Raw genomic sequence first — 22,636 nt, forward strand, 5'->3', positions numbered from 1 at the left:
GCTCGGTTATCATGAGCAAAGATGGCTTCTTTTTATTACCGTTTTTTTATGTCCGCGATGGTTGGCAAAAGGAACTCGCGGGAACAATAGCTCATAGCGCTGCTTTTAGCCAGTAATTTTGCTGCCCGTGGCAGTCCGCTGAACCCCCCCTAATACTGTAGAATGGGAACGGCCCGGCACTCTCGTTATCAGCCTCTTCGCCACCCGCAGCGCCACGCATTGTCATTCCGGCGCTCTGGTGTTCCGTCACGTGTGCTAATCTTTTTTACCCGCGACTGTACCTCTGTGAATGCCAACATGTCGGGAGCCTGGACCTACGTCAAGCCGTTGTCGCGGTTTTTAGACCTGTCTCCTCCTCTAAAGAATTGATGTGAATTGATGTGAATATAAAGAATTGATGTGAATTGAGTACATGTTTGTTCCACCAACGCATAAGGCCTGATATTTGTATGATCGTCTTAACTATGCAGTCAATGTCATATATAATTGCACTACGTCATTTTCTGGACTAGCTTGCAGTGGATTGCACAGAAGATCAGAACTACCGTTTGTTGACGAAAGATATGGCACAGTTCACTAGGCCGTTCTTGCATATGTGGAGAAGATAGACCGATATGTATAGACATCTTGTATTAATACATCAGCGATTGAAAATATGACAGGCTTTTATTGCATTGCCATACCTAGATGAAGCTCGCAAATAATACAAATAAATCAATGCGATGTTGCCGTTGATAACATCACTTTTTGTGTAGACATGATTCAGCTGCCATTTTGGGCTCACAATGTTGACGCTTTGAGTGGATTCAACGCAGTGCCGTGAATTAGCCGTGAAAGAAAATGCGGTTTTTTAGGGAAGTGAAACCCCATTGTAGCTTGTAAAAAGTAGTGGCAGTGAAACATCTGCCCAGGGCACGGCGAAACGTAGGAGTGGCAGGCTCTGGTCTAGTCATTTTCTGCTGAATACGTAATGCCGAAAAGAAAAACCTGATTATGAGTACTATAGCGCCTACCACACACTATTTCTCACGTGTATTCGGGTTACCAGAATGTCGCAAGTATGAAACTGATTTCTTTCTGCTTAAATTCTCCGTGCTCTCTTTTGATATACTTTTGCAACTGGATAAATTGGGTACTAGTAAAAAAAGGTAAAAATGCGTGGAGCTTCCGTTGATAATATGTAAGAGCAAGTAAGTAAATTCGTGGAAGCAAGACATGCATTATTTGGATGTAATGAAACCTCGTGCAAAATTATAACATTGAAGAACAGAAAAACAATAGCGTTTTCTGAAATTATTGGCCTTTTTAAAGATGACTTCGTAAATGCACACTTTTTATGATACTCTTCAAGACAAAAATATATCTGTTGATGTATTGTAACCCGGTGATTTTGACTTTCTTTTTGATCGCGACCCAGGGGACGTGAGAACAGGCCTTATTAGTTGAAAGAGGATTAAGCAGGTCGTGTAGAATGTTAAAGTGTTCGAAAGATAAAGCGAAAATGTGCGTTTGAGTAGACGTATTACCTTTGCTACTTTCTTCCACATTCTCGCGCTTATCTAAAGCATTGAACGATGACGCAATTGAAAGCAAGAGGTCTGCTACAGATGGAGATTTTCGATGCAAAATAGTTGCGAGGGGAGCTACAAGATAGTCTTAAGTACTACCCGAACAACAATAAAAAATTTCTGGCCCTGGAAGGGTCGATTTTGCCGCACGGATGCGGCCGCTTCCGGTCACGAGACATGAGAAGTTGCCTGGACGCTCAGCTCACACTGTGCGTTAGGCAAGGTGCCAGAATCTGTGTCCTCGCGCTGGACTTAAATTACTCATTCATGCCCCACTAGCTTTGAGACCACGATGACTGAGAATGGCCCGGTATGAGGAGCAAAGGTGACAGTGAGGAGAGATTACATGTGAGGAGAGGTTATAGGAATAGCCGATTATCAGCGGCAGTCGGCTTTCGACCTTTTTGCAAAGCCTGTTTTAATTGAAAGGGGGTGAATGGGCGGCACAGTCATGACTGGGATATTTTCTTTAATATGCCAGGCATGATTGGTTCTGTGTTTAGTAATCATATTTGGCCTAATAAAATAAAAATGCGCCTCTTGCCCAGAGGGTTTATCGCTGATAGGCTGACACAAAGGCAATGATATAATATGTTTCTCTTAGTAAGGAAATGTCCAAGCATGCAAATGCTTGTTCCGGACAAGAAATTGCCGCTCATAAAGTCATGTGGTTCCTCACTAACAATGAAGCTCTTGACGCGAGTTAAAAGTTATTCAATTTGCATCGTAAGGCTTTCCATGTTTTGCTTTCCAGAGAAGAATTTAAGGGTCGATGCGCTAACTTCGAAATCGGTCGCTTTGAGCACTTTGAGCGGGGCGAAGGGTGGAGTCGTTTAGAAAATCAGCAGATGTAATCAGCCAAGGATGCCAAAGGTGTTTCTTTATGCCATATCAATGGCTAGATTTTATCACGAGCAACATGGTAATGAACAACAAGGAACGAAACACTCTCTTATCTAAGCGAGAAAGAAAAAAAAAGTCAGCAAAAAAGGCGGATCTAGCAGCGGTTGTTAAATAGAGGTGATCGGCACTCAACAGCTGAGTAAAGAGCCCGCGACAAGCAGAGTTGCACGGCAAGATATACTAGCGATGGTCAGCGGTGATGCACTGTACGGACCTACTCGTTTTACAATATTACGTTGCTGAACTGAGGTGCACGTTCAGATGGTATCCACCAGCACCGTGCCAAAATCCGCTGCACGACGCTTGCCACAGGCATCCACGTTGTCACTTTGGTCTGGCACAGTGCACCACCCTGAAACAGTCAAATGCCATGGTTGCAGGCCTCCGAACAACGGCAGGCAGCAGGCAGGTGCTGAACACGGGACTGTGAGAGTATCAAGAGTGAGGACCCCGTCCGTGCCGGGGTTGGGGGTGACTGGAGCAGCGGGTGACTAGACGAAAATGAAATCCGGCTGGCGACCCTGGGGACAGCGGTCGGCTCGCTCCATTCGCTGCCAGCGGCCGTGGCAGTGCAGGTGGCCGAGGGCGGCGAACCGCGACGTGCGGTCCTCGAGCCCGTGGCCCGTGCAGCGGTGGCCCAGATGCTTGCGCATGGCGGTCACCTCGCAGGCGACGCACAGGCGCTGGCCTTCGCGCAGCGAGCTGAACGACTCGAGCGACTCGCACGCCTTGCGAGACTTGGTCACCTCGAACAGCACCACATACCTGCGTGAACGAGCCAACGCTATAGCTTCTTGTGACTGCTTCCTCGAATTTCAGCAAAACAGTTGTCATGTCTTTCACCAACCGCCTATCACCTTCTAATTACGACTATGCATCACTGCAAAGGGTACATGAATATAAATATCTTGGCGTCGTTTTTTCTTACAATATGACATGGTCAAAACACAACGATTACATCACAGCTAAAGCCCTTAAAAATGTAGGTCACTTGCGGCGCACAGTACGGGATGCTCCTAAAGAAGCCACATTGCTCATGGGCAAAACTTTAATTCGCCCTATTCTTGAATGCGCTTTTAATGTTTGGTATCCACATAAGCAATGTGAAATTGATCAAATAGAATCTGTACAACGAAAAGCTGTCAGATATATTTTCCGCCGCTACGACTTTAATTTTTCACCCTCATCTGCGATGTCTTCCCTAAACTTAAGCCCGCTCGCATCCCGCCGAAAAACTGAGTCCTTAAAACTTCTTCACTCAATAGTCCATTCTGCTAATTGCCTTTCAGAGGGTAAGCATATCTCGTTTTCTAAACCATCTGCAGGAGCCATCACGATCTTGATATCCAACCATTGGTTGCCCGCACTAACGTCTTTAAATACAGTTTTTTTCCGCGCACTGTGGAGAGTTGTAATTCTTTGCATGATAACATTCGTGCTTTATCAATCTCTGATTTTGCGTCTGCAATTGAGTCGTAGCATTGTATTTTGTTGTTTTCAGCATTTATATTTGTGATGCTTGTAATGTACCCTTCTATGCGTGGAATTGTTCCACATTTTATGTACCCACTCCTGCTATAGCCCCTAGAATAGGGCTGCAGTATTTTCAAATAAATAAATACATAAATAAACAAATACGCGGTTGTGGCCGGTCTGGAGTGCGGTGAAATGGCGCCTAACGTTCGACATCGCACAGGCCAGGGCTGACCCACGCATTCACAATAATTAGGACTCCTAGTACTTGCCCCCCCTTTTGTAATGGGTGCGATTTAATTTATTCGTTCCTATGTCATGTGGGGATTGAGCTTCTTGGGCTACCCGAGTGTGCGCCCGCTTCTGCCGTTTCCTTCGTTAGAGAGACCCCCCGTGGGGTGTCTGCGAGCGGAATATGGGCAGCCGCGCTGCTTGTCGCCCCTTGCAAGGGAAGCTCTTTCGAGGACCGCAGTAAATCACCCTCCCTTCCGTTCTTCCCGCTTCGACCTCGCGTCCCCATTGGGTCACTCCGAGTGACAGGTGGGGGCGTTGTTTCGGCGAGAGGTCCCGAGCGGGAAATGAACGGGGAGATCGCCACCGACTAGGGCAGCAGAAAGGTGCGTAGAGTTTGGCTCCCGGGTGCCTCGGCATTTGCCGGGGGGCCCAAGAGCGCGGGTGCTTTAACGTGCGCATCTAGTATGTATGCCTGAGTCCAGGCCCGAACCTCCGGAGTCGTGTAGCCCGCCTGTGCGGCGCCGACGCGCTCCGGATTCGGGAGGGCCTGATTTTGCTTGTTTTCCGTCATCGCCGGCCATTGCCGGTGACGACGCGCGATGAGCCATCGATGTGCGACCTGCGTCGTCAAGATGTGCTCCGCGTATACCCCATCCTTCCTCGTGCTGCGTTGCGCGCGATTTAAACCTTTGGTTGGCCGCGCGACATGCGATCGCCCCTAGCTGTGCTGTCACGCGCGTATGTATAGTCTTTGCTTTGCGCGCGCGGCTCCGCGGGCCCGCTTTCGGGTGCTGCGGCGGGGCTATTGGTTGCACCGAGGTCTGGGGATTAGTGCAGTGTTATGTAATGCAGCTTACTGTGTAATAAACACTTGTGCTTTCGAATAACTGCGCCTTCCTTCCTTCGGAGCGAGAGCGCAGGCGCGCACCAAACGCTGGCAGTGCCCTCAGCTTGCTCCGGCCCGAACCCGCGATATGTGGGCGAAGTGCCACCTAATTAGCACACCGTCACTCGGGTGATGACGATCCCACAGTCAGTAGAGCTGTATGGGAAGCCGCACTAAATATTAATGGATCATGCCGTAACCGAGGATTCTTGCTGCAAAATAAACTTGGGCGCTCAATCCTATTGTTCCCTAAGCAACTGAAGACAGTAAATGAATCGCAAATGAATAGCTTGCCGACCAAAATGAAAAAGTGTATGTGCATAATGCACGAATAAAGTGCGACAATATCAAAAGATAACATAAATTATAAACGAATCGAATAGTATGTAATACTCATAATGAAGTAACCAGTAATAAAAACAATGAACCAAAAATCAGCGCAACAACAAATTTCGCAACATAAGCCAATAAAAAAGGCAGTTTCAAAACCTAAAAGAGGGTAGTTAAATTAATGCTCTAATCGGGATAGCAACTAATGTTAACGCACAAACACCGCGGTGGCCGAATTTCTGTGGAGGCAAATTCTAGAGGCCAGTATACTGTGCGCTGTCAGTGGGCATTAAAGAACCCCAGGCGGTCGGAATTTCCGGAGCACTTGACTACGGAGTGCCTCATAGCCTGAGTCGTTTTAGGACGTTAAACCACAATAAACTTAACTAAACAAAACAAAAGTGCGCTAAAAGAACTAAACGTTTAACCAAAGCAATATGCGAGATTTTTCGACAGTTGATTTTTGTAAAATGATTAGCTGGCGCACTTTATTCAAAAGGTTAATAAATATTTGCTGTTCAATATTCAGTGCCTATTAGGCGCTGACCCCGAAGTTTTCACGGCTTTTGGGTAGGAGCCTATGAAGAACAGTTGCTTTAAGTCTCTCTCTTAATCTATCCTACAATGGAACTTTCAGTAATACAGATTACTTGATTTAATATGCAAGCCTGCGAGAAAAGAGCGCTTGCAGGTAAAAACTGTTAGTGACCGCTATAGTTTTCTAGCATGAAATGAACCGAAATTGGCTTTTGAGGAAAGGAAATGGCGCAATAACTGTCTCAGGTATCTCGGTTTACACCCGAACAGCGCCGTAAGGAAAGGAAGGGAGTGAAAGAAGAAAGGACGTAAGAAGTGCCGTAGTGGAGGGCTCCGCAATAATTTCGACCATCTGAGGATCTTCAACGTGCACTGACATCGGACAGCACACGGGCGCCTTTTTGCGTTTCGCCCCCATCGACAGGCAGCCGCCGCGGTCGGGTTCGAACCCGGGTACTCCGTCCGGCTCATTAGCCGAGCACCTTATAACCACTGAGCCACAGCGGAGGTGTTTTCAAATGGCCATAATACGGCTGAGTGCAGTGAGACCAGTTCATTGTAACTCTTGTTTTCAGTGGATCACTGCGTCATTGTAGAAAAGACGAGTTTCCAGTTGAAAGGCATGTAATAAAAGAAATATTTTGATCATAGCGGGATAAACGAACTTTGGCTATAATATCAGCCTACACAACAGTGGCAGATGGTTTTACTGATGTCTCCAGCTAGCCTTGCAGCATTCCTCTGGGTCCAAGATGAATTTTATGGAATCCAAAAGTGTAAAAATTTGTGACTGCCGACCAATTCGATCCCAGTGCCTTGAAAGTTGATATTTACGTTAAATATGAATGGCTTTTCTGCTGAGAATATATTAAATATTTTCATATTTGTGTTAGGCTGCAACATATACTATATTAACAACATGATAAAAATTTATATTACATTTAGTTGAAGTTTAGGAATCGAGTAAGAACATTTTTGTCTCGTTCATTGACATTGCTTCGGGGGAAACGAAAATAGAAGAAAGAATAATATTAATATATGCAACAAGTAACAAACTTCAAGGCGTCTGTTTTATGCGTTATGCGTTGGTGAATTTCTAACCTTGGGCATTTTCTTTAGTTGACTCTACTGTCTTAGTTTTCATTATTGTGATGTGGGTTTTGATTAATAAGGAGGTGATTCCACAAACATCGCACTTGTTTTGTTTAGCGAGAGGAACACAATTGCCCACGGAATCAAATGCTTTCAGTGAGTCAACAACGTTTTTTTGTTCAGTCTATGCTGTGAAGTTTTCATTGTTAGATGCTTTAAAGTGACTACGAAATCCGCCAATTTCCAAATTTATATGCATATTCCATTTTCACGGTTATATTGCAATTGTTAAATGGTTGCTGAACTTGACGTGAAAAGCTCATTCATGTAAGTAGTTTGAAAACAGCAAAAAGGATTGAAATGGGCTGATGGTCCCTCAGGACAATAACCTGTTACGTTAAAATTAGGACTCATACGTGCAATATTTAAAAATCAGAACCCATTTCGGTTTCTAACATTAGATTTATAACGTGGGATAAAGTACCACTTGTAACATGAGATTAATAGTTAAGGGCGATTTCTTTTAGCGCACCATCTCGTGCTGCCTTACTCTCCGTAACTGCACTTCTCCAAGTCTTCTAACTGCACATTTTGCCCTTCTCGAGGCGCAGCCCTTGTTGATGTTATTCAATTTGCAATAATAAATTGACCTGTGACAAGGACCACATCTTTCTCAGTGTCGGTGGTACTCCGAGCAAAGTGTCATTCATAGTAGTGCTCCCCTGAAGAGCACATTTCATCTCATCTCGCAAGTGTGGGCCACCGAGCCGCCTGAGGCACCACCGCCAGTACGGGGACATTTACGCGTTGCCACAAAAAGCTATGCTAAGTATCTGCCAGACTAAGAACTTCGTAACGCTGCGTAATGCTAGGGCCGATGTTTCGACCACCGCAGTGCGGGGACACATTATTTTGAATTCGTAGATGGAGGAAGTTTATTCGCCACGGTGCTTTGCCTTGCCATCCTAAGAAAGCTAGAAACTTAGACAAAACACAAGCGCAGTGACTGCCGGAATGCACATATTTCTTCGGGGAGCAATATGCACCCAGCTGCCCTGCCCACAATTAAAGGTGCAGTGAAGAGGAATCTGAACTCGTCTTTTTGCCGCGGGAACTCGATCTACACGTTCCTAGCATTCTTAGAAACTGCGACTTATTGCCCTGTGTGGCCGATTTTCCTAATTAAACCGAATTAACGTCCGGCTCCCGCCCTTTTTTTTTTAATTCTCCCTCGTACGGTGGGCGGAGTCGACCAACGCGTGGAGTGCCCTTCAGCCAGCTCCGTGGAGGCTTTGCTTTCACTTCATTTTGTTTTTTAGGCTTCCGTGAATAAATAGTATCATTTGCAGATAATATAACCGCAAAATAAGCCCGCAGAAATAAAAATACGCGCGGACTATTTTTTTCTACGGACTACTACGTATTACTCCGCCGATGGCAGAGCGGCAAGCCGCCATGGGACTGGGTGAAAGGCACTCCCCGCGTTGGTCTACTCCGCCCACAGTCCGAGGGAGAATTCAAAGAAAAAAGGCGGCAGCCGGACTTTAATTCGATATAATTAAGGAAATCGGCCACACAGGGCAATAAATCGAAGTTTCTAAGAATGCTCGGAACGTGTAGATTGAGTTCCCGCGGCAAAAAGACGAGTTCAGATTCCTCTTCACTGCACTTTTAAGGGACCATCCAGGACATCTCCAATAAATATTTGTTCTCGCTAAAAATTATTCAATTGCTCTTTCTGGGTGTTCTTTGTCCTACAGAAAAAAAACGCAATTATTGCAGAGAAGATTGAACTACAAATTTCCTAGCTATTCTATGCTAACTTGCGAAATCAGGACCAAAAACGACTCCGTGATCACCGTTTAGTAGTGAATGGCGGCGAAGCGTAGCCTCATTGATCCGCGTTTAAAAGCGTCTTCGCTCACCGCAGTTTACTTGCGAAATCGCCCGGTAGTGGCGACACCTGTATTTCGATTCGTCAACTTTCATAGCTCATAAAAGTTCCGTTTTGAGTGAAGATAGCATCTTTCTTATTACAACGCTAGCAATCTATCGACACAGGCAAACTTAAATTGGCCCTCAGGGAATCTTTAAAGAGAAACTGTGGACAACTCTGTCCAATTATTGTTGTTCGTAAAAATGGATTATCTAACTCTTTTCCGTAATAATAGTAATAATATTAATCAGTCCGTATTCTCGGTGCCCAGGAACTAGACTAAGGTCTTGGTGCTATTACACCAAGCCCACACATATTTGTTATTATAAATATGAATTTTATTTAAAATTGACATACTTATACGTGCGCACAAAAGCCACAAATAGGCTAATAAGGTGTCGCCCAGCAGCAGCCGCGATCCAAGTGAAAAATATACAAATTAGAGATAGACACAACAAAAGACACGGAAGAACTCTAGTTTGGGCTAGTTGGTTCATGATTCAGGAGGAAAACGGCGCAAAAAAAAACGTGGACAAAAGAGACAAACACGACAGGACCGGCGCCAACTTGCAACTGAATATTATTTCGCACGAAACCCGTCTTTATGTAAGCCAACACGCTTGTGCGTGATTACACGGATGTTACGGCGTGTTGGCTTACATACAGGCGGGTTTGGTGCGAAATAAAATTCAGTTGCAAGTTGCCACCGGTCCTGTCGTGTTTGTCTCTTTTGTCCACGTTTTTTTGCGCCGTTTTCCTCCTGAAAAGTCACGGAAAGACGCATTTATTGGCGATAAAATTTGATTTTAAAATCTATCCGTCGGTCAACTGAAACACCGGACCACCATGCTTGGGACCATGCTGGAAGGGCTCCTGATTCTCTTACTGAAAGGGGCGGCTGTCAATCACTTGAGGTAACGCAGCCTTTGGGATACTCGAGAAAAATCGGCGCCGATGCAAACATTTTACTTGCGAAATCTTCCGGTGATGGCGACACTTTCGCGTGTTAGTATTTTCTCTGCTATCAAACGCTCGTTTTCGGGAAGAACAGTCTCTCTTTATTGAAACGCGGTACCATATCGATTGCAGCTAAGCTCTATTTGTCGTCAGTGATCATTTACCGTAGAAACCGCGCTGCTAACGGCTATGCTGTCACGGTTGTTTCAGTGAATGACGTGAAAGGAACACTCTGGGGGTTCACTTACGGTCTCACAGTGCTGTTGTTTTCCTTGCTCAGCTCACTCCTCGGCAGGAACTTGAGGTTTTGGCGGATGTCGTACGACTCGTTCATAGAACGTACTTGGGAAAAGGTCACCGGGAGCAAAAGCGCCGTTTCTGAAAGGGCAGAACACGAAACGCACTGTCACGAACTACGTACGTGGGTTAATAAAGGCGCGACTACAAGAAGTGGAATTCATCGCATTATACAGGGGTAGCCCGTCCTGTATCTCGATGCTTCCTAATCGTATGCCTGTTTACGACAGGACATCAGTTCTGTGAAAATTTGCTCAGCGCCACCACTTTTCCACGTTTTCAGCGCGCATAAACTCGATCGACTGGCCGGATATCACCGAATGGCCTAATTTAACTAACAACTGTGGACAAAAGCATTTTTGGGTGGGAAGAACTTTATGAACGCAGTTTTATAATTTAAAGTACGACTTCCCTACAGCACTAAATATATCGGCAGATCATCTGACGGAAGTCTTGCAATCTTTTTTTCTGTTAACGTTTTTGTTATCGTCAAAAAAGAGCTGTAGGAAGAAATCTATGAAAAAAACTTTAAAAGAAAGATTTTGCTGCACATCAGAAGAATGGACCATTATTTTCAATATTGCCATGACAGCATCTCACAATTCCCCAATTTTAGAAATTTCTCTCCGAGAACGTTCGAGATGCTGCAACTTCACGGAAGTACTAGATTTCCTGAGATACCCGGCTTTGACGAGGTTTCTGTGTGGATTAAAGGAATATGCATTTCGAGTTATGCATTGTTCGCTCCTTTAGTAAGAACTGCTTGCGAAAAATTGAGAAAGCGCTTTAGAATAATGTCTGTCTCGACTACAGGCAAGAATAGTGCATTACTTGAAGGCTGTTACAGTTTGAAGATGCCAAAAGTATTTGTATCCAAGAGAGGCAGAGGCGAACGGTAATATTACTTATTTAGTGATTTTTATTAAATTAATTATTTAGACTACCCATTTTAGTGGGGACGGCGATTTAAACGTAGTGCCTGCAGGCAAAACAAATACGGATATAGGGCAAGGGGGGCATGCAAACACAGTTATCTTCAGATAATTTGATAATTGAGAATTAACACCTTAGCAGCGGCAATGTTTACTACAGTAATTACATCATTAAACTCATAAAATAATACACATAACACATAGCATAGCAAAAACAAATTGCATAAAAAATTTAAAAAATCAAACGTGACTTAAGAAAACAGCAGGCTGAAATGAAATGGTTAAAAGATATTGTGAGGAACAGCTGTGGAAAGGACGAGATATATCAGAATTATAAAAAAAAATATTGGGTGTTGGACCCATGATGCAGAACACATATTTCCAACTAAGCATGTCCAAAGAAGAAAATTAAGTGGTCATAAGAGGTAGGAGAAAGGCAAGAAAAAGGCGGCCACGAGATACCTGCGCCTATGGCTTCTCACGAATGCAAGCTGTCAAGTCATAGGTAGCATTACAAGGTTCTCCCACAGCTGCCATTTTCTACCCTCGACTATAGATTCCACGTGTCATACCAGACACGTCCTTATGATCGTGTGTGACACTGGCGAACACTGTGAAGTTTAGCCTGTAAATCACACGGATAGTATGAGGTCATTTAATATAATTTGCCGCCGCCTTTGCTGAGTTGAAACAGAAGCACACGCGACATGCGGCGCCCGTGGTACACTTCCTGGCGGCGCTATGCGGTTGTCTTTGCATCAGTTTTCTGAAAAATGATCTCCTAACTAAATAATTTTTCTCTTGATTACTTTCAATGACCAACAAAACCCTAAAAGATAATGGCGACATCGCCCGGCACTTTCCTCGGTTTCAAAGCCCTTCTTCTGAATATCTTTGCCTTATGTTAGTTTTACTTCGTTGCCACACTTGCCAGCATTTGGCGCCTCATTCGCCACAATTCCAACCGCACATCGCTAACCCCATTGTTAAATCATCTGGCACATTAATTAAAGCACAGCTGAAGCAGGTCTGAACACTACCGCTAAGTGCCTGCATAATCATAACGCGGCACGATAGCGCGTTCCTTGTTTTCACTCCTGGTTAATTATTTTATCTTCTGCTGGCAGTGGGTTCCTAGACTCCGCTAGACTGTCATCGAAGAATGTTCAGGACTGTTTTTTGAGGGTGTAAACGTGTAGTGTGGGAAGTTCTCAGCCGTCTCTAAATGAAGCTGCGGGCGACACCCTCTTCCCCCGGGAGGATAGCTGGCAGACCTGAAGCTGCACAAGAAGTGGCTGCTGTGTGGACACAGCTGCTCCTGGAGGAAGGAAATATGAGCAGAGGCCCAATGTATTCCAGATGCATTGTGAAGGGAATGCTGGAAGTCAGGTGCCATTTCGAAGGCTACTTACGGGGCTAATAGCAACGGTGTCATTGTAACGAAGGGACAGCGTGGAGACCGGCGGGCACGGAGCGTTGGCGCTACGGGAAGCGCAGAGGCACGGGGTAGGAGGAGAGAGCTGCAGCTTGCAGATAGCGCGACCGCATATCCCGCGCTAATTCCCCGCTAGGGGTGGGTCTGCGGAGAGTGACGTCACGCCTCTCCTTTGTTTTGCTTCCTCCGTGGTAAAAAGTAAATGAAGCTTTCTTCTCTACGTGACGCCGCCTGATGTCGGACACATGTGCTGGGTGCCAAGCACAGGACCTTGCAGGACTCCAGCCGAGAATCCGGCGCGCACCAATATGCATCGAATACTTCAGAATGCAAAAAAGGCACGCTGTCGCAATAATAAAAAAGTTTGTTCTTATAGCACCCAATGACTCGCTCTCCCCACCCATCACCCACTTGGTGGCACCTAAAGCAAGGGTAGGCGCGTTTTTTGGCTCCTGTCGATGAATTACGTTTATGGGCCTTACGTAGCAGGCAGACGTGCCAGAACTCAGCTTTCGTCACGCAAACTATGAACATTTTCCAGCGTCACGGCACCCATGGCTTCGCGTTCAGCACTTGACGCTGCAGTTTCTTGCGCCCAAGAGGAGGGCATTGATCTCCACCGACGCGATCCGCCTGCGCGTTCCAGGACAGCTACCACGCCGCGGAAGACGTGAAGCAGGCGCCGCAGCGAAGACGCGACCGCGGCGCCGGCTGCCGCGCCCGTGACACGCGCACCCCGACAGGGAGGCTGCGTCATAGCAGCAGTTGGGCTTCGCGCGGGGTCCCTGAGACGTCATATCGCGGGAGCGTTGCTGAGTGTTTTGTTTTCGCCCTCTTCCGCGTCTGGGGTTCGGGGAGATTGCAAAACCGGCGATGACTGATGTGACGTAGGGCATAGCAGTGGGGAGAGAGGGACTTGCAGCACACGGAGACGAGGAGAAGGGGACGGAAGGAGAGGGGGGGGGGGGAGTGTTGATTCAGTTGGCGGCATTAGTTTAGGACGGGGGTGATGGCAGGCGACTTGGAGTGCCAATCTAGGGATCTGCCGAATATGTCAGGAAGAGACAAAAATGACAAAGCTGCTTCTGAGGGGGGGGGGGGGCAGTTTTTAATACTCGTCGTGATCCCTCACCGCTTCCTCTATGCCTTCGTCGCCGTGTGGCGCACGCATTTACATAACGGTCAGTGTTGGGTGGTGCTTTATTATTTTTCTTTTTTTTTGCCTCTGTCATACTACTAGCAATCACATTGTATAGGCTTGCCTGCCAACGTGTCTAAAATTGACATTACTTCTGCTCTTTTCAAGGTTATTTGTTCGCCGGAAGTGCGCGTAATGAACGCAACTACGTGGCAGGAAGCACACCAGACTTGTCTGGCCTTGCACAGAAATCAAAACTGGAAGCACAGGAAATGGTGCACGCCTCTTCTAAGCATTCAAAGCACACGGCGAATTCATCCCAAAAATGGAAACCAACCAAGAGGAGATCTGCCTCCCGCTGTTATGCAACTTGTTGTATTTCGGAGGTATCAAACTGGGTTGCAGCAATTCGTTCATTGCGAAAACTTTGCGAGAGTAGCAGTGTGAAGTGAAATAAAAGAAGGAAGAAATGAACTTGGAAAGCACTGGTAAAGAACCAACGTTTATTAGTTAGCTCCTTTAGATTTAGAGCAATAGTTCTTCGCGACTCGTCTGCTTGCTAAGAACAGCTTGCAATTTGCAAGCGCGCACTGAAAAAACGAGAGCGTGCTTTCCTAAAGGGGAGGCTCTCGTCTGTCTAAAAAGAGTCGCTGAAGAGCAGAAGTCAAGGATTCTTACACATGAATTCGAACTGCGACGCGGCTGTGGAATTTTTTAAGATACTCTTGGGCAAATATTGAAGGTAATGGTCTATTATTCCGATGCGTATCAAGTCTTTCCTCTTAAGCTTGTCCATCCCTCACATCGAGTAGTTAAAACTGTCATAGAAGACTAATAGAGATGTTTTTCGACGATACCTAGAATATTGAATATCAAAGCACGGAAATCTTGCCTTGGAGATATGTGCGGATATATTGATCGTTAAAGTGGAATCTTTCGACATGTAAAAAAAACAGCGTTTGTACAGAATTTTCCGTTGAAAAATGCGGTTGTCCAGATTTTATGGGTATGACGTTTGAATACATTATAAATTACCCAGGAGGTACACGCTTCAAAATGAATTTTTGCCTATAATACGCGCAATATTCATCATCATCATAGCCCTTTTACGCCAACTGCAGGATAAATTGGTTTGCAGTGATCGCGGCCGGCCTATGCCCAAAACTGCCCTATCTCTTCCCTTTCCCCAACATACATATGATTCTCTGTCGCCCTTGAATACATATTGCTTATGAACTATTGGTTACCTACCCTTCGCTCAAGATGTCTCATCCAGTTCAGTTTCTTTCCTCTTCATTTGATAGGGTACGTCTACGGAACTTCGCTTTCGAATAAAACGTAGTTTCATCGAATCTCTCTAGCTCTACTCTAGCTCTCTATCCAGACTCAAGCTTCGTGTCTGAACTTCTGGTCGTTTTGGTTTTCTATTCCTTACGCCAGGCAGCAAGCTCTCATTCTCAAGTGTTGCTAATTTCAATGTAGTTGTAGGTTTCCTCACGTAAATGCTTTGGTGCTTTATGCAAGCCTCGTTCTTTATCACGCGCATAGCGTCGCATGACTACGAGAGTAGCTTCAGAGGTCATACGGATCGATTACACTCTTAGAACTGACAAGACCTGACTCACATTCCTTCTTATATTGGTGCTAGAAGACACAAATAAAAAAAATATATGTGCAGCTAAGCGGCTTACGGCTTCTGCATACCAGAAACACAAACTGAGATGGGAGCACATTATGTTAATGAAAGAAATTTTTTTGCGGTTCCTGACTTTCATAAAATCTGGGACTTAGACAACAGAGCGGCGTTGCGTGACTGTTCATGTACCAAGATAATGATGAGAAGCGCGAATTTCGTACGTAGCTTGGCTTTTGTTGGACCGTAAACGCGGATGTAACTTCGGACTGGAACCAAACCAGGCAGTATCACTTAGCTGATTTCAAAACGCACGTAGCACTAAACACTCACTTCTTGCATGAATTTTAGTGATTTGAAAAACGAGTTACTTAAAAGAATTCGTATTCGAGCAATTTGGGCAGTAAAGTTCTTTTTGATCAAGTTCAGAAACCTACCACGTCAGAGTAAGTGTTCTGTCTGCGCTTGGGTAAAACTTCTCTTTGGGCGAGTTAGTTCCTACTTCATTAAAACGTAGAGGAAAAAGGAGGACACAAAATAAAAGAGGAGAACAGGGCAAGTACAGTCTCGAAAGTGAGTTTTTACCCGGCGCTTATAAATGCTGAAATTCTCATTTTCTAGCCAGTGCTCGTCCTGTAAGCTCATTTTCCGTGGTCTTGTTTCCATTGCACTAATGCAAGCAGCATAAATATGTAGAAGGCTGCTAAACATCCAGCACTGGTGCCCATTGAGCGGGACTCGTTGGCGCCTCAGCTGTTGTGCGTTGTATACCTCGGTGGATCTTGTCCTGCGGCTTGCCGTTGCACCGGTGTCCGTAGCAGCCGCGCCTCTGGCGGAGCTCGCCGCAGGCTAGGCCTCCGTTGCGCGGCTGCTCCAGGATGGTGCGCTCGCGGCCCATGCCGCCCGGACCGCAGTCGGCGTCGCACTCGGACCACGCTCCCCACTCGGACATGCGGCAGTCAAGCACTGCGGGACAAACAAGAAGCTCTATAATCGCAAGCATTGCCTTTTCCTCGGGGTGGCGATTATTGTCACCCTGCAAAACAATTCCCACTACGTTCTACAAATCTGCTCTTTTAATTATTCGTTCTCGCTATATTGAACTACGCGGTCGCATTTCTCCACCAGCCGTCTAGTCGCATTTCATTTTTAGGCTCTTCTGAAAATCGACGGTGATTCGGCCGTTTTTGAACACCGGGACGTCTCGGAGATCAGTGGAAACTCCCAGTACTAGTGCTAGAGGGCCTTAGGGTCTGTAAGAATATGCATGCAACGTATTCGCTGCCTTGTATGGCCGGCTTATGACAGCCTCATCGGCTGCTTACTAAGCTCCTTCAAACGATTATGGGTGGCCACAAAGTCGCTCCCGAGATCCCCTCGTCACCAGTCTCCGGGTAACGGATAACTTCCGAAGATGGTTTAATTAGTAAAGTTTTTCCTTCTCAAATAGTAAATTTTATCTGCATCCAACTCTTTACACGAGCATTTTGCTCTCGGCCCGTGTTCGCGTTCAAGGCTTCGGTTCGGAGCACGGTCTACTCCGCTTTCTCTGCGCAATGGCTGAGTGGGTCTGGCGCCCGACTGCTGACTCCAAGTCGCGGGATCGAATTCCAGAGGCTGGTTTATGGGGGTTCAACGTCCCGAAACGACTCAGGCTATGAGGGACGCCGTAGTGGAGGGCTCCGGAAATTCCGACCACCTGGGGTTCCTTAACGTGCACTGACATCGCACAACACACGGGCCGTGAGGGGAGGGAGACAGCAGGGAAGCGCTAGGAAAGTGGCCGTGTTCGAGCGCTGGTTTGGGTTCAAGACATTTAGATCAGTCGAGTAATTTAATCTTTACTGCGATAACTAAGTTGTCGTTCGAAAAACCACTTGGTTTCTCTGTAACGAAATTCGCCGATCGGTCGAGGGTGTCGCGGCATCCTTATTTATCACCGACAAATTGGAAAATCTGGCGAACAGGATGTCCCAGTAGCTTCCATTTTTATGCCAACCCAACCTGATAATGCACCTTAATCCATGCACCAATCCCTACTAATCAAGCTTAATCTATTTTTCTGTGGTGGGCCAACTTCCAAATGCTATCACATTTTGGTCTTTAATAATGTGGACATGAAAGCTCCTAGTTCTATATTTTTCTATTTAATTTTTTTTATTTAGCGCACACGCGAGACCGCAACAGAGCCCAAGCTGGGCAGGCACATATAAGTAAATGCAGCAAAAACAAATACGCAGAACTCGATAACAATACAGATGTGGGACAAAAGAATTTCTTAGTGCAACGCAAAGTGTGACAAAGCTGCAAGGCGGTTGCAATCAGATATGTTATGCGAAAAAAAATGAAAAATTTACAGCTTCCAATTTTCGCAAGATATGACGATAGGGAGCGCGCATGATGATAATGGTATGCCGGGTGGATTGAGGGTATAAGTATAGGGAAGGGTCTGGTGCTCTCATGATTCTGTAGTAAATAGAGGCAGCTACAGGGATGAGCGCGGAACTAGGTTAGAAAGGTATCACTGTTAGCGACCTGGCTTATAATAATGATGCACGCCACCGCGGTGGCTCAGCGGTTATGGTGCTCGGCTGTTGACCCAAAAGAAGCTGGTTCGATCCCGGCCGCGGCGGCTAGAATTTCTTTGGAGGAGAAATTCTAGAGATCCGTGTACTGTGCGATGTCAGTGCACGTTAAAGAACCCCAGGTGGTCGAAATTTCCGGAGCCCTTCACTACGGCGTCTCTCATAGCCTTAGTCGCTTTGGGACGTTAAACCCCATAAACCCTCTAATAATGATGACGATGGCAAGGACAACCAATCCGAATATACTTGCAGTACGCACTGTTGCACATTCCTGCAGTGCACTCTTTGTGAAGGCGCAGTAGGAGGACAACAAAAAAATAAAAAGACATGAGGTTGGCTGGCATAAGTAGGCCGCATTCAAAGTTAGTACTCTCGCTAACGAAAGCACTTCGCCGCGCGAACTGCACTTCCGGAGGAAAGCCTTCATCCCAGGATGAACCGGCCGCACAAAGAACTCCATTCATATTGGAGCCAGTGAAAAGAACGCGCACATTCGGGACACGTGTGTACGCGAAGCATTCCCACGGTAAAGCCGCTGGCACAATCGCTGTCGCTTTTCTTTTCGGCGCCATAAATTAAGAACCCTTGGCGCTTTGGATGGTTTTGTTCTTTTAAAGATGAGCCTAAGTTTCATCACCCTCACTAAATCTACTGTATTCACTTTTTCACAGCGATGAACACTGTCTCCAGTGTACAGTGTTGAATGACGTGAGCTTGGAACTGCTGGAGTCAGTTAGTAGTAATCATGACGGAAGAGAAATTGTTTCCTGAGTTTACAGTAAGGACGTTTTCTCTCGGCCTCCTCAGGCGGGACCTACGTAGTGTCTAACTAACTCGTTCTACGTACTAGCCCGTCTCTCATCTTACTTCAACGGCGCAAGTAAACTTCTTCAATATTTCTATGATCTCTTGCGGACATCGCTTTCAGTCTTCATTATTTTTAAAATGCCAAGAAAAAAGATCACTGGCATGTGGCAGTTGTGAAATACGAATGGCCGACGACAGGAATCTTTTCTGCTTCCTACAAAGTCTACGAAGCTCGCTTACCCTATTTTTGTGTTACAGCTGTTATTACTCGTATGCGGCCTACGTATTTGGTGCACTACGGACGTTAAAAAACCTTGTGTACCTCTTGATGCAGGTAAAAATATTTAGGGGTTGTAGCTTGCCACTCACAGTAGCTCGTACACGATCTCAGACGCGAGACACTTTAAGCATGATTGACCAAGACCGACCCCAATCTAACGCCATTGATAAACAAAGAAGCAAGTATAAGGAAGACGACAGCTTGGTAAGGAATAATGTTACTGCTGCTACGGCATTGTTTTGACAACCCTCATAGTGTAATAAAGGAGTGAAAAACACACGTAATGAGCGTTTTGTTCTAAGGCATTTGTGTCTAGCGTTACAAGCAGCGGACTGCGGAAAGCATGAGCGAGCGAGTAGCAACACCGCCAGCGGCCGGTCGATTTGAGAGAGCGGGGAAGAAGCTGCAGATGGTGCGACAGCGTGCACTAACATGAGAACCACAAGTACCGCAAAGTAGCGCGTGTTTAAGCGTGTCCTTTTATTTCTGCGCTGCCATGCCCCAGCAGAGAACACGAGCACAGACGAGCTGCCGTAAGAGAACCAAGAGGTCATCAGCCGTTGAACCCTTCTGGCACCCCAGGGGCGACAGCATCCGCGCGCTCCCTCCCTGCCCCTCCTCGCAATATATATAGCTGGAGCCGAGCCAGACACGCGATGGGCGCATTTCTCGCCCGACCCGCGCCGCTGTAGCAACAGAGGCATCAGCCGGGTCCCGCAAAGGGCTCCCGTTATGACGCCAACAGCTGAAGATGCCACCCCCCCCCCCCCCCCTCTCGCCCCCGCCGAGTATCTGGCCTTGAAGCCCTCGACGCCAGCAGTCAGTGAACTCTGGCCCCCACGCCCGTGCCAGGCGACGCTGCCCCGCCACGCCGTCTAATGACAGCGCACGGCTTCGCGAATTCCCGAGTCTCGTTGTCCGCTCGGCTTGAGGCACGAAGTTGTCCGGTGCAGGTCATGTCCATGACATGCTCCGTAATCTCTTCGTCGACCTTGCGGAACGAAAAGCTGTCATTGCTTAAACAGGAACGCCCCCTGGCTGGTAGCCGAACCTGTATTTCGTGCAGGTTGCGAAGATGGGATAAATTGGAGGGTTCTCGTCTTGGGTGTCAACATAGGCCTCTTGGTATAGAAGGTCCTTAGTACGTTTCGCCTTGATTTCATCTGTTCTAGGAAAAGCTTCCGTAAGTTGAAGACCCTTTATGTTGCAAGAAAGCTTGGCAAGCCGTTCGCCTTTTTGCTGATTCACAGGCTTGAGAAACACGGTTTAGTTTGACGGCGGAACACTCATTTTCTTTGTGCTTATACAGGGAAGAGGACTAGTGATTGAGCACAGCTTATAATCTGAAATCGATGAATAAAAACAGGCTGTCATACAAAAAGAAACGGCGTGGTAGCTATCCTATTTAGTGTGAATACCCGAAACTCGCACCGAGTGAAGAGGGGAAGGGGTGAAAGGTAATAATTTCTCTCCCCCCTCCATTGAAGGCTGGATGGATCAACCATAATCCCTAGGCCCTGGCGATTTCATAACAGCATGAAAGCGGATTGAAGAGCATTGGAGAGCCAAAAACTCTCATTTGTTTCTATAGCTGGTGTCTTCCACCTCCGGCAGCTCCTTCCGCCATAACGACAGGGGAGATGGGCGTCCCATCACGCACTGTGCATTGGCGCGAGCTATGTTGGGATCTGACAACAAACCGCAGTACTGCACCAGCAGTGAAGATCATTTACAACGCCGTACTGTTATGTCCTGCCTTTCGGTCCCCGAGCAAAAGGCGTTGTACAAGGTCACAACCACGTTCTTGCTACTGATCTAGCAATACAGACACATCAGAATACACCAATGTATTCTGATGTGCGACACCGCTGACAGTGCTATGTCAAAAAAAAAAGCGATCTTCTAAATCACCAAGCCTACTTTTAAAGAGTGTGTAAAGTCTTGGGTGAAACACGCTGTATTTGAGGGACCCGAAATAAGCGGGTGCGACCACGGCCGCGGCGGTCGCAATTAGATGGAGGTGAAATGCTAGAGGCCCGTGTACTGTGCGATTTCAGTGCACGTTAAAGAACCCAGGTGGTCGAAATTATGCGGAGCTCTCCACGACGGCGTCCTTCGTAGCTTGAGTCGCTTTGGGACGTTACATTCCAAGAAACCAAAACAAAAATATATTAGAGGAGCGGAGAGCGGCAGTATTGACATCATTTGTAATTAATTTTGTCGGGGCTGCCCACAGTAAATCACTTGGCAGCGAGAGTAAACGGGCTGAATTTTGTTTCTCATCGAAAAAGACTAGACCATAAAAATTAGCTGCTTTACAGATAATTCGAATGATGTTTCTCAAAGTTACTTTAATGAAGCATCAGATGCTTCGAAGCCTAGGACACAAGACGAAAAAAACTAGGTCTTGCAACCGGAGATGCCGAGCCGCTGGTTAATGCCTTCTATGCTAATCAACGTCCTTGCATTAGAGTCCTTGTGGTAACCGCTCTGGCGATACAACGGTAAGATATACCCCCCACGAAAAGGGTGCGCAGATAAATGTCCTCCCAGCGAGCTGAGTCTGCTGCGGTCCTCTGGTTATGCAATTCAAGCCGAGCAATACGAGAAGGACGCACATCTCAACGCAAGACTTGACAAAGTGGCAGCGTTTATTGCGCAGGCTGCATTATCTCGCCCTAAAACAGCTGGGTATGACGAAGATAACTAGGCGCTTCCTGCTTTTCTGGCTTTAACTCAACCTTGCTGCGCGGGCGACGACCCTAAAGAGAACGCTAGAACATGTAACGAAATGTCGCTATCGCTCATAGCGGTACCATATCTTGGCTCTTTCTTTTGTGTTGCTTTTATTTTTTCGCGCATATTCTTGCACGTGGAACTAACCAGACCAAACAAGCATATAAAGAAAAAGAACAATAATAGGGCACAAAGTGCAGGCTACGAACTTATATCTGTTGAATGCAGTTCGTGCTTTTATATTTGCGGATACGGTGTGAAGGTCACACAAGAAATGAAAAATGAAGTCAAACTACTTAACACTGGAGTATAGGTTCGCGCATTTCAAAGGTAGGTGTGTTCGAAATTGCCTTAATGCAAGCGGCAGTTTCATGGTACAACGACCATCACATGCGCCTGGAAATAGTGGGAGAGCCTCAGAAGGCGCTGACCACTCTGTGAGCAGAAGATAATAACACTTTGAGTTCATTTGCCAGCTTTGTTAAATCAAGTAGCTTTAAGAAAGCAAGAAAACTTCGGAAAGAGAAACGCTGTTGGTAGGCAGTAAAGCATCTCAACCTGAAACGAAAATCTAGACAAAAAAGCCAGGCGTATCCTTAGCCTTCCGTTTTATTTTTTTGGCTTGCATCTGACTTTGTTCGTGTTTCAGTTTTCGTGCTTGATTTGTTACTCCGCGGTCAGCCAATATCTGCACGGTTACAAGCAAGTAGCTGAGGATGGTAGTGGCCGCTTTGCGCTGCATTGTTGAACAGCATATTTAGCGTATTTTCTACTGCGGGAGAGTGAGCGCTGTCCAATAAGAATTTTTTTTTTCACCATACATCCGTGTTCCCAGAAATATCCATTCTTCTAGCTGAGAATTTTCTGATTATTCCGA

General features: G+C 46.3%; 1 protein-coding gene across 2 annotated transcripts in view; it reads right to left on the bottom strand.

The window, feature by feature from the left end:
- Positions 1–647: 647 nt before the first annotated feature.
- The window catches only part of LOC149361549 (somatomedin-B and thrombospondin type-1 domain-containing protein-like), a 31,326-nt gene continuing 9,337 nt past the window's right edge, over positions 648–22,636 (bottom strand). For both annotated transcript variants that reach the window (XM_089572714.1, XM_089572715.1), the window contains exons 3-5: positions 16,123–16,317; positions 10,165–10,294; positions 648–3,236 (exon numbers count right to left, since the gene is read on the bottom strand). In XM_089572714.1, the coding sequence (XP_089428840.1) occupies positions 2,963–3,236; positions 10,165–10,294; positions 16,123–16,317 (599 nt within the window). In that variant the 3' untranslated portion in view covers positions 648–2,962. The remainder of the gene's footprint in view (positions 3,237–10,164; positions 10,295–16,122; positions 16,318–22,636) is intronic.

This window comes from Amblyomma mixtum, chromosome 2 (assembly GCF_055824585.1).
Source record: "Amblyomma mixtum isolate Tamu chromosome 2, ASM5582458v1, whole genome shotgun sequence".
NCBI lineage: Eukaryota > Metazoa > Arthropoda > Arachnida > Ixodida > Ixodidae > Amblyomma > Amblyomma mixtum.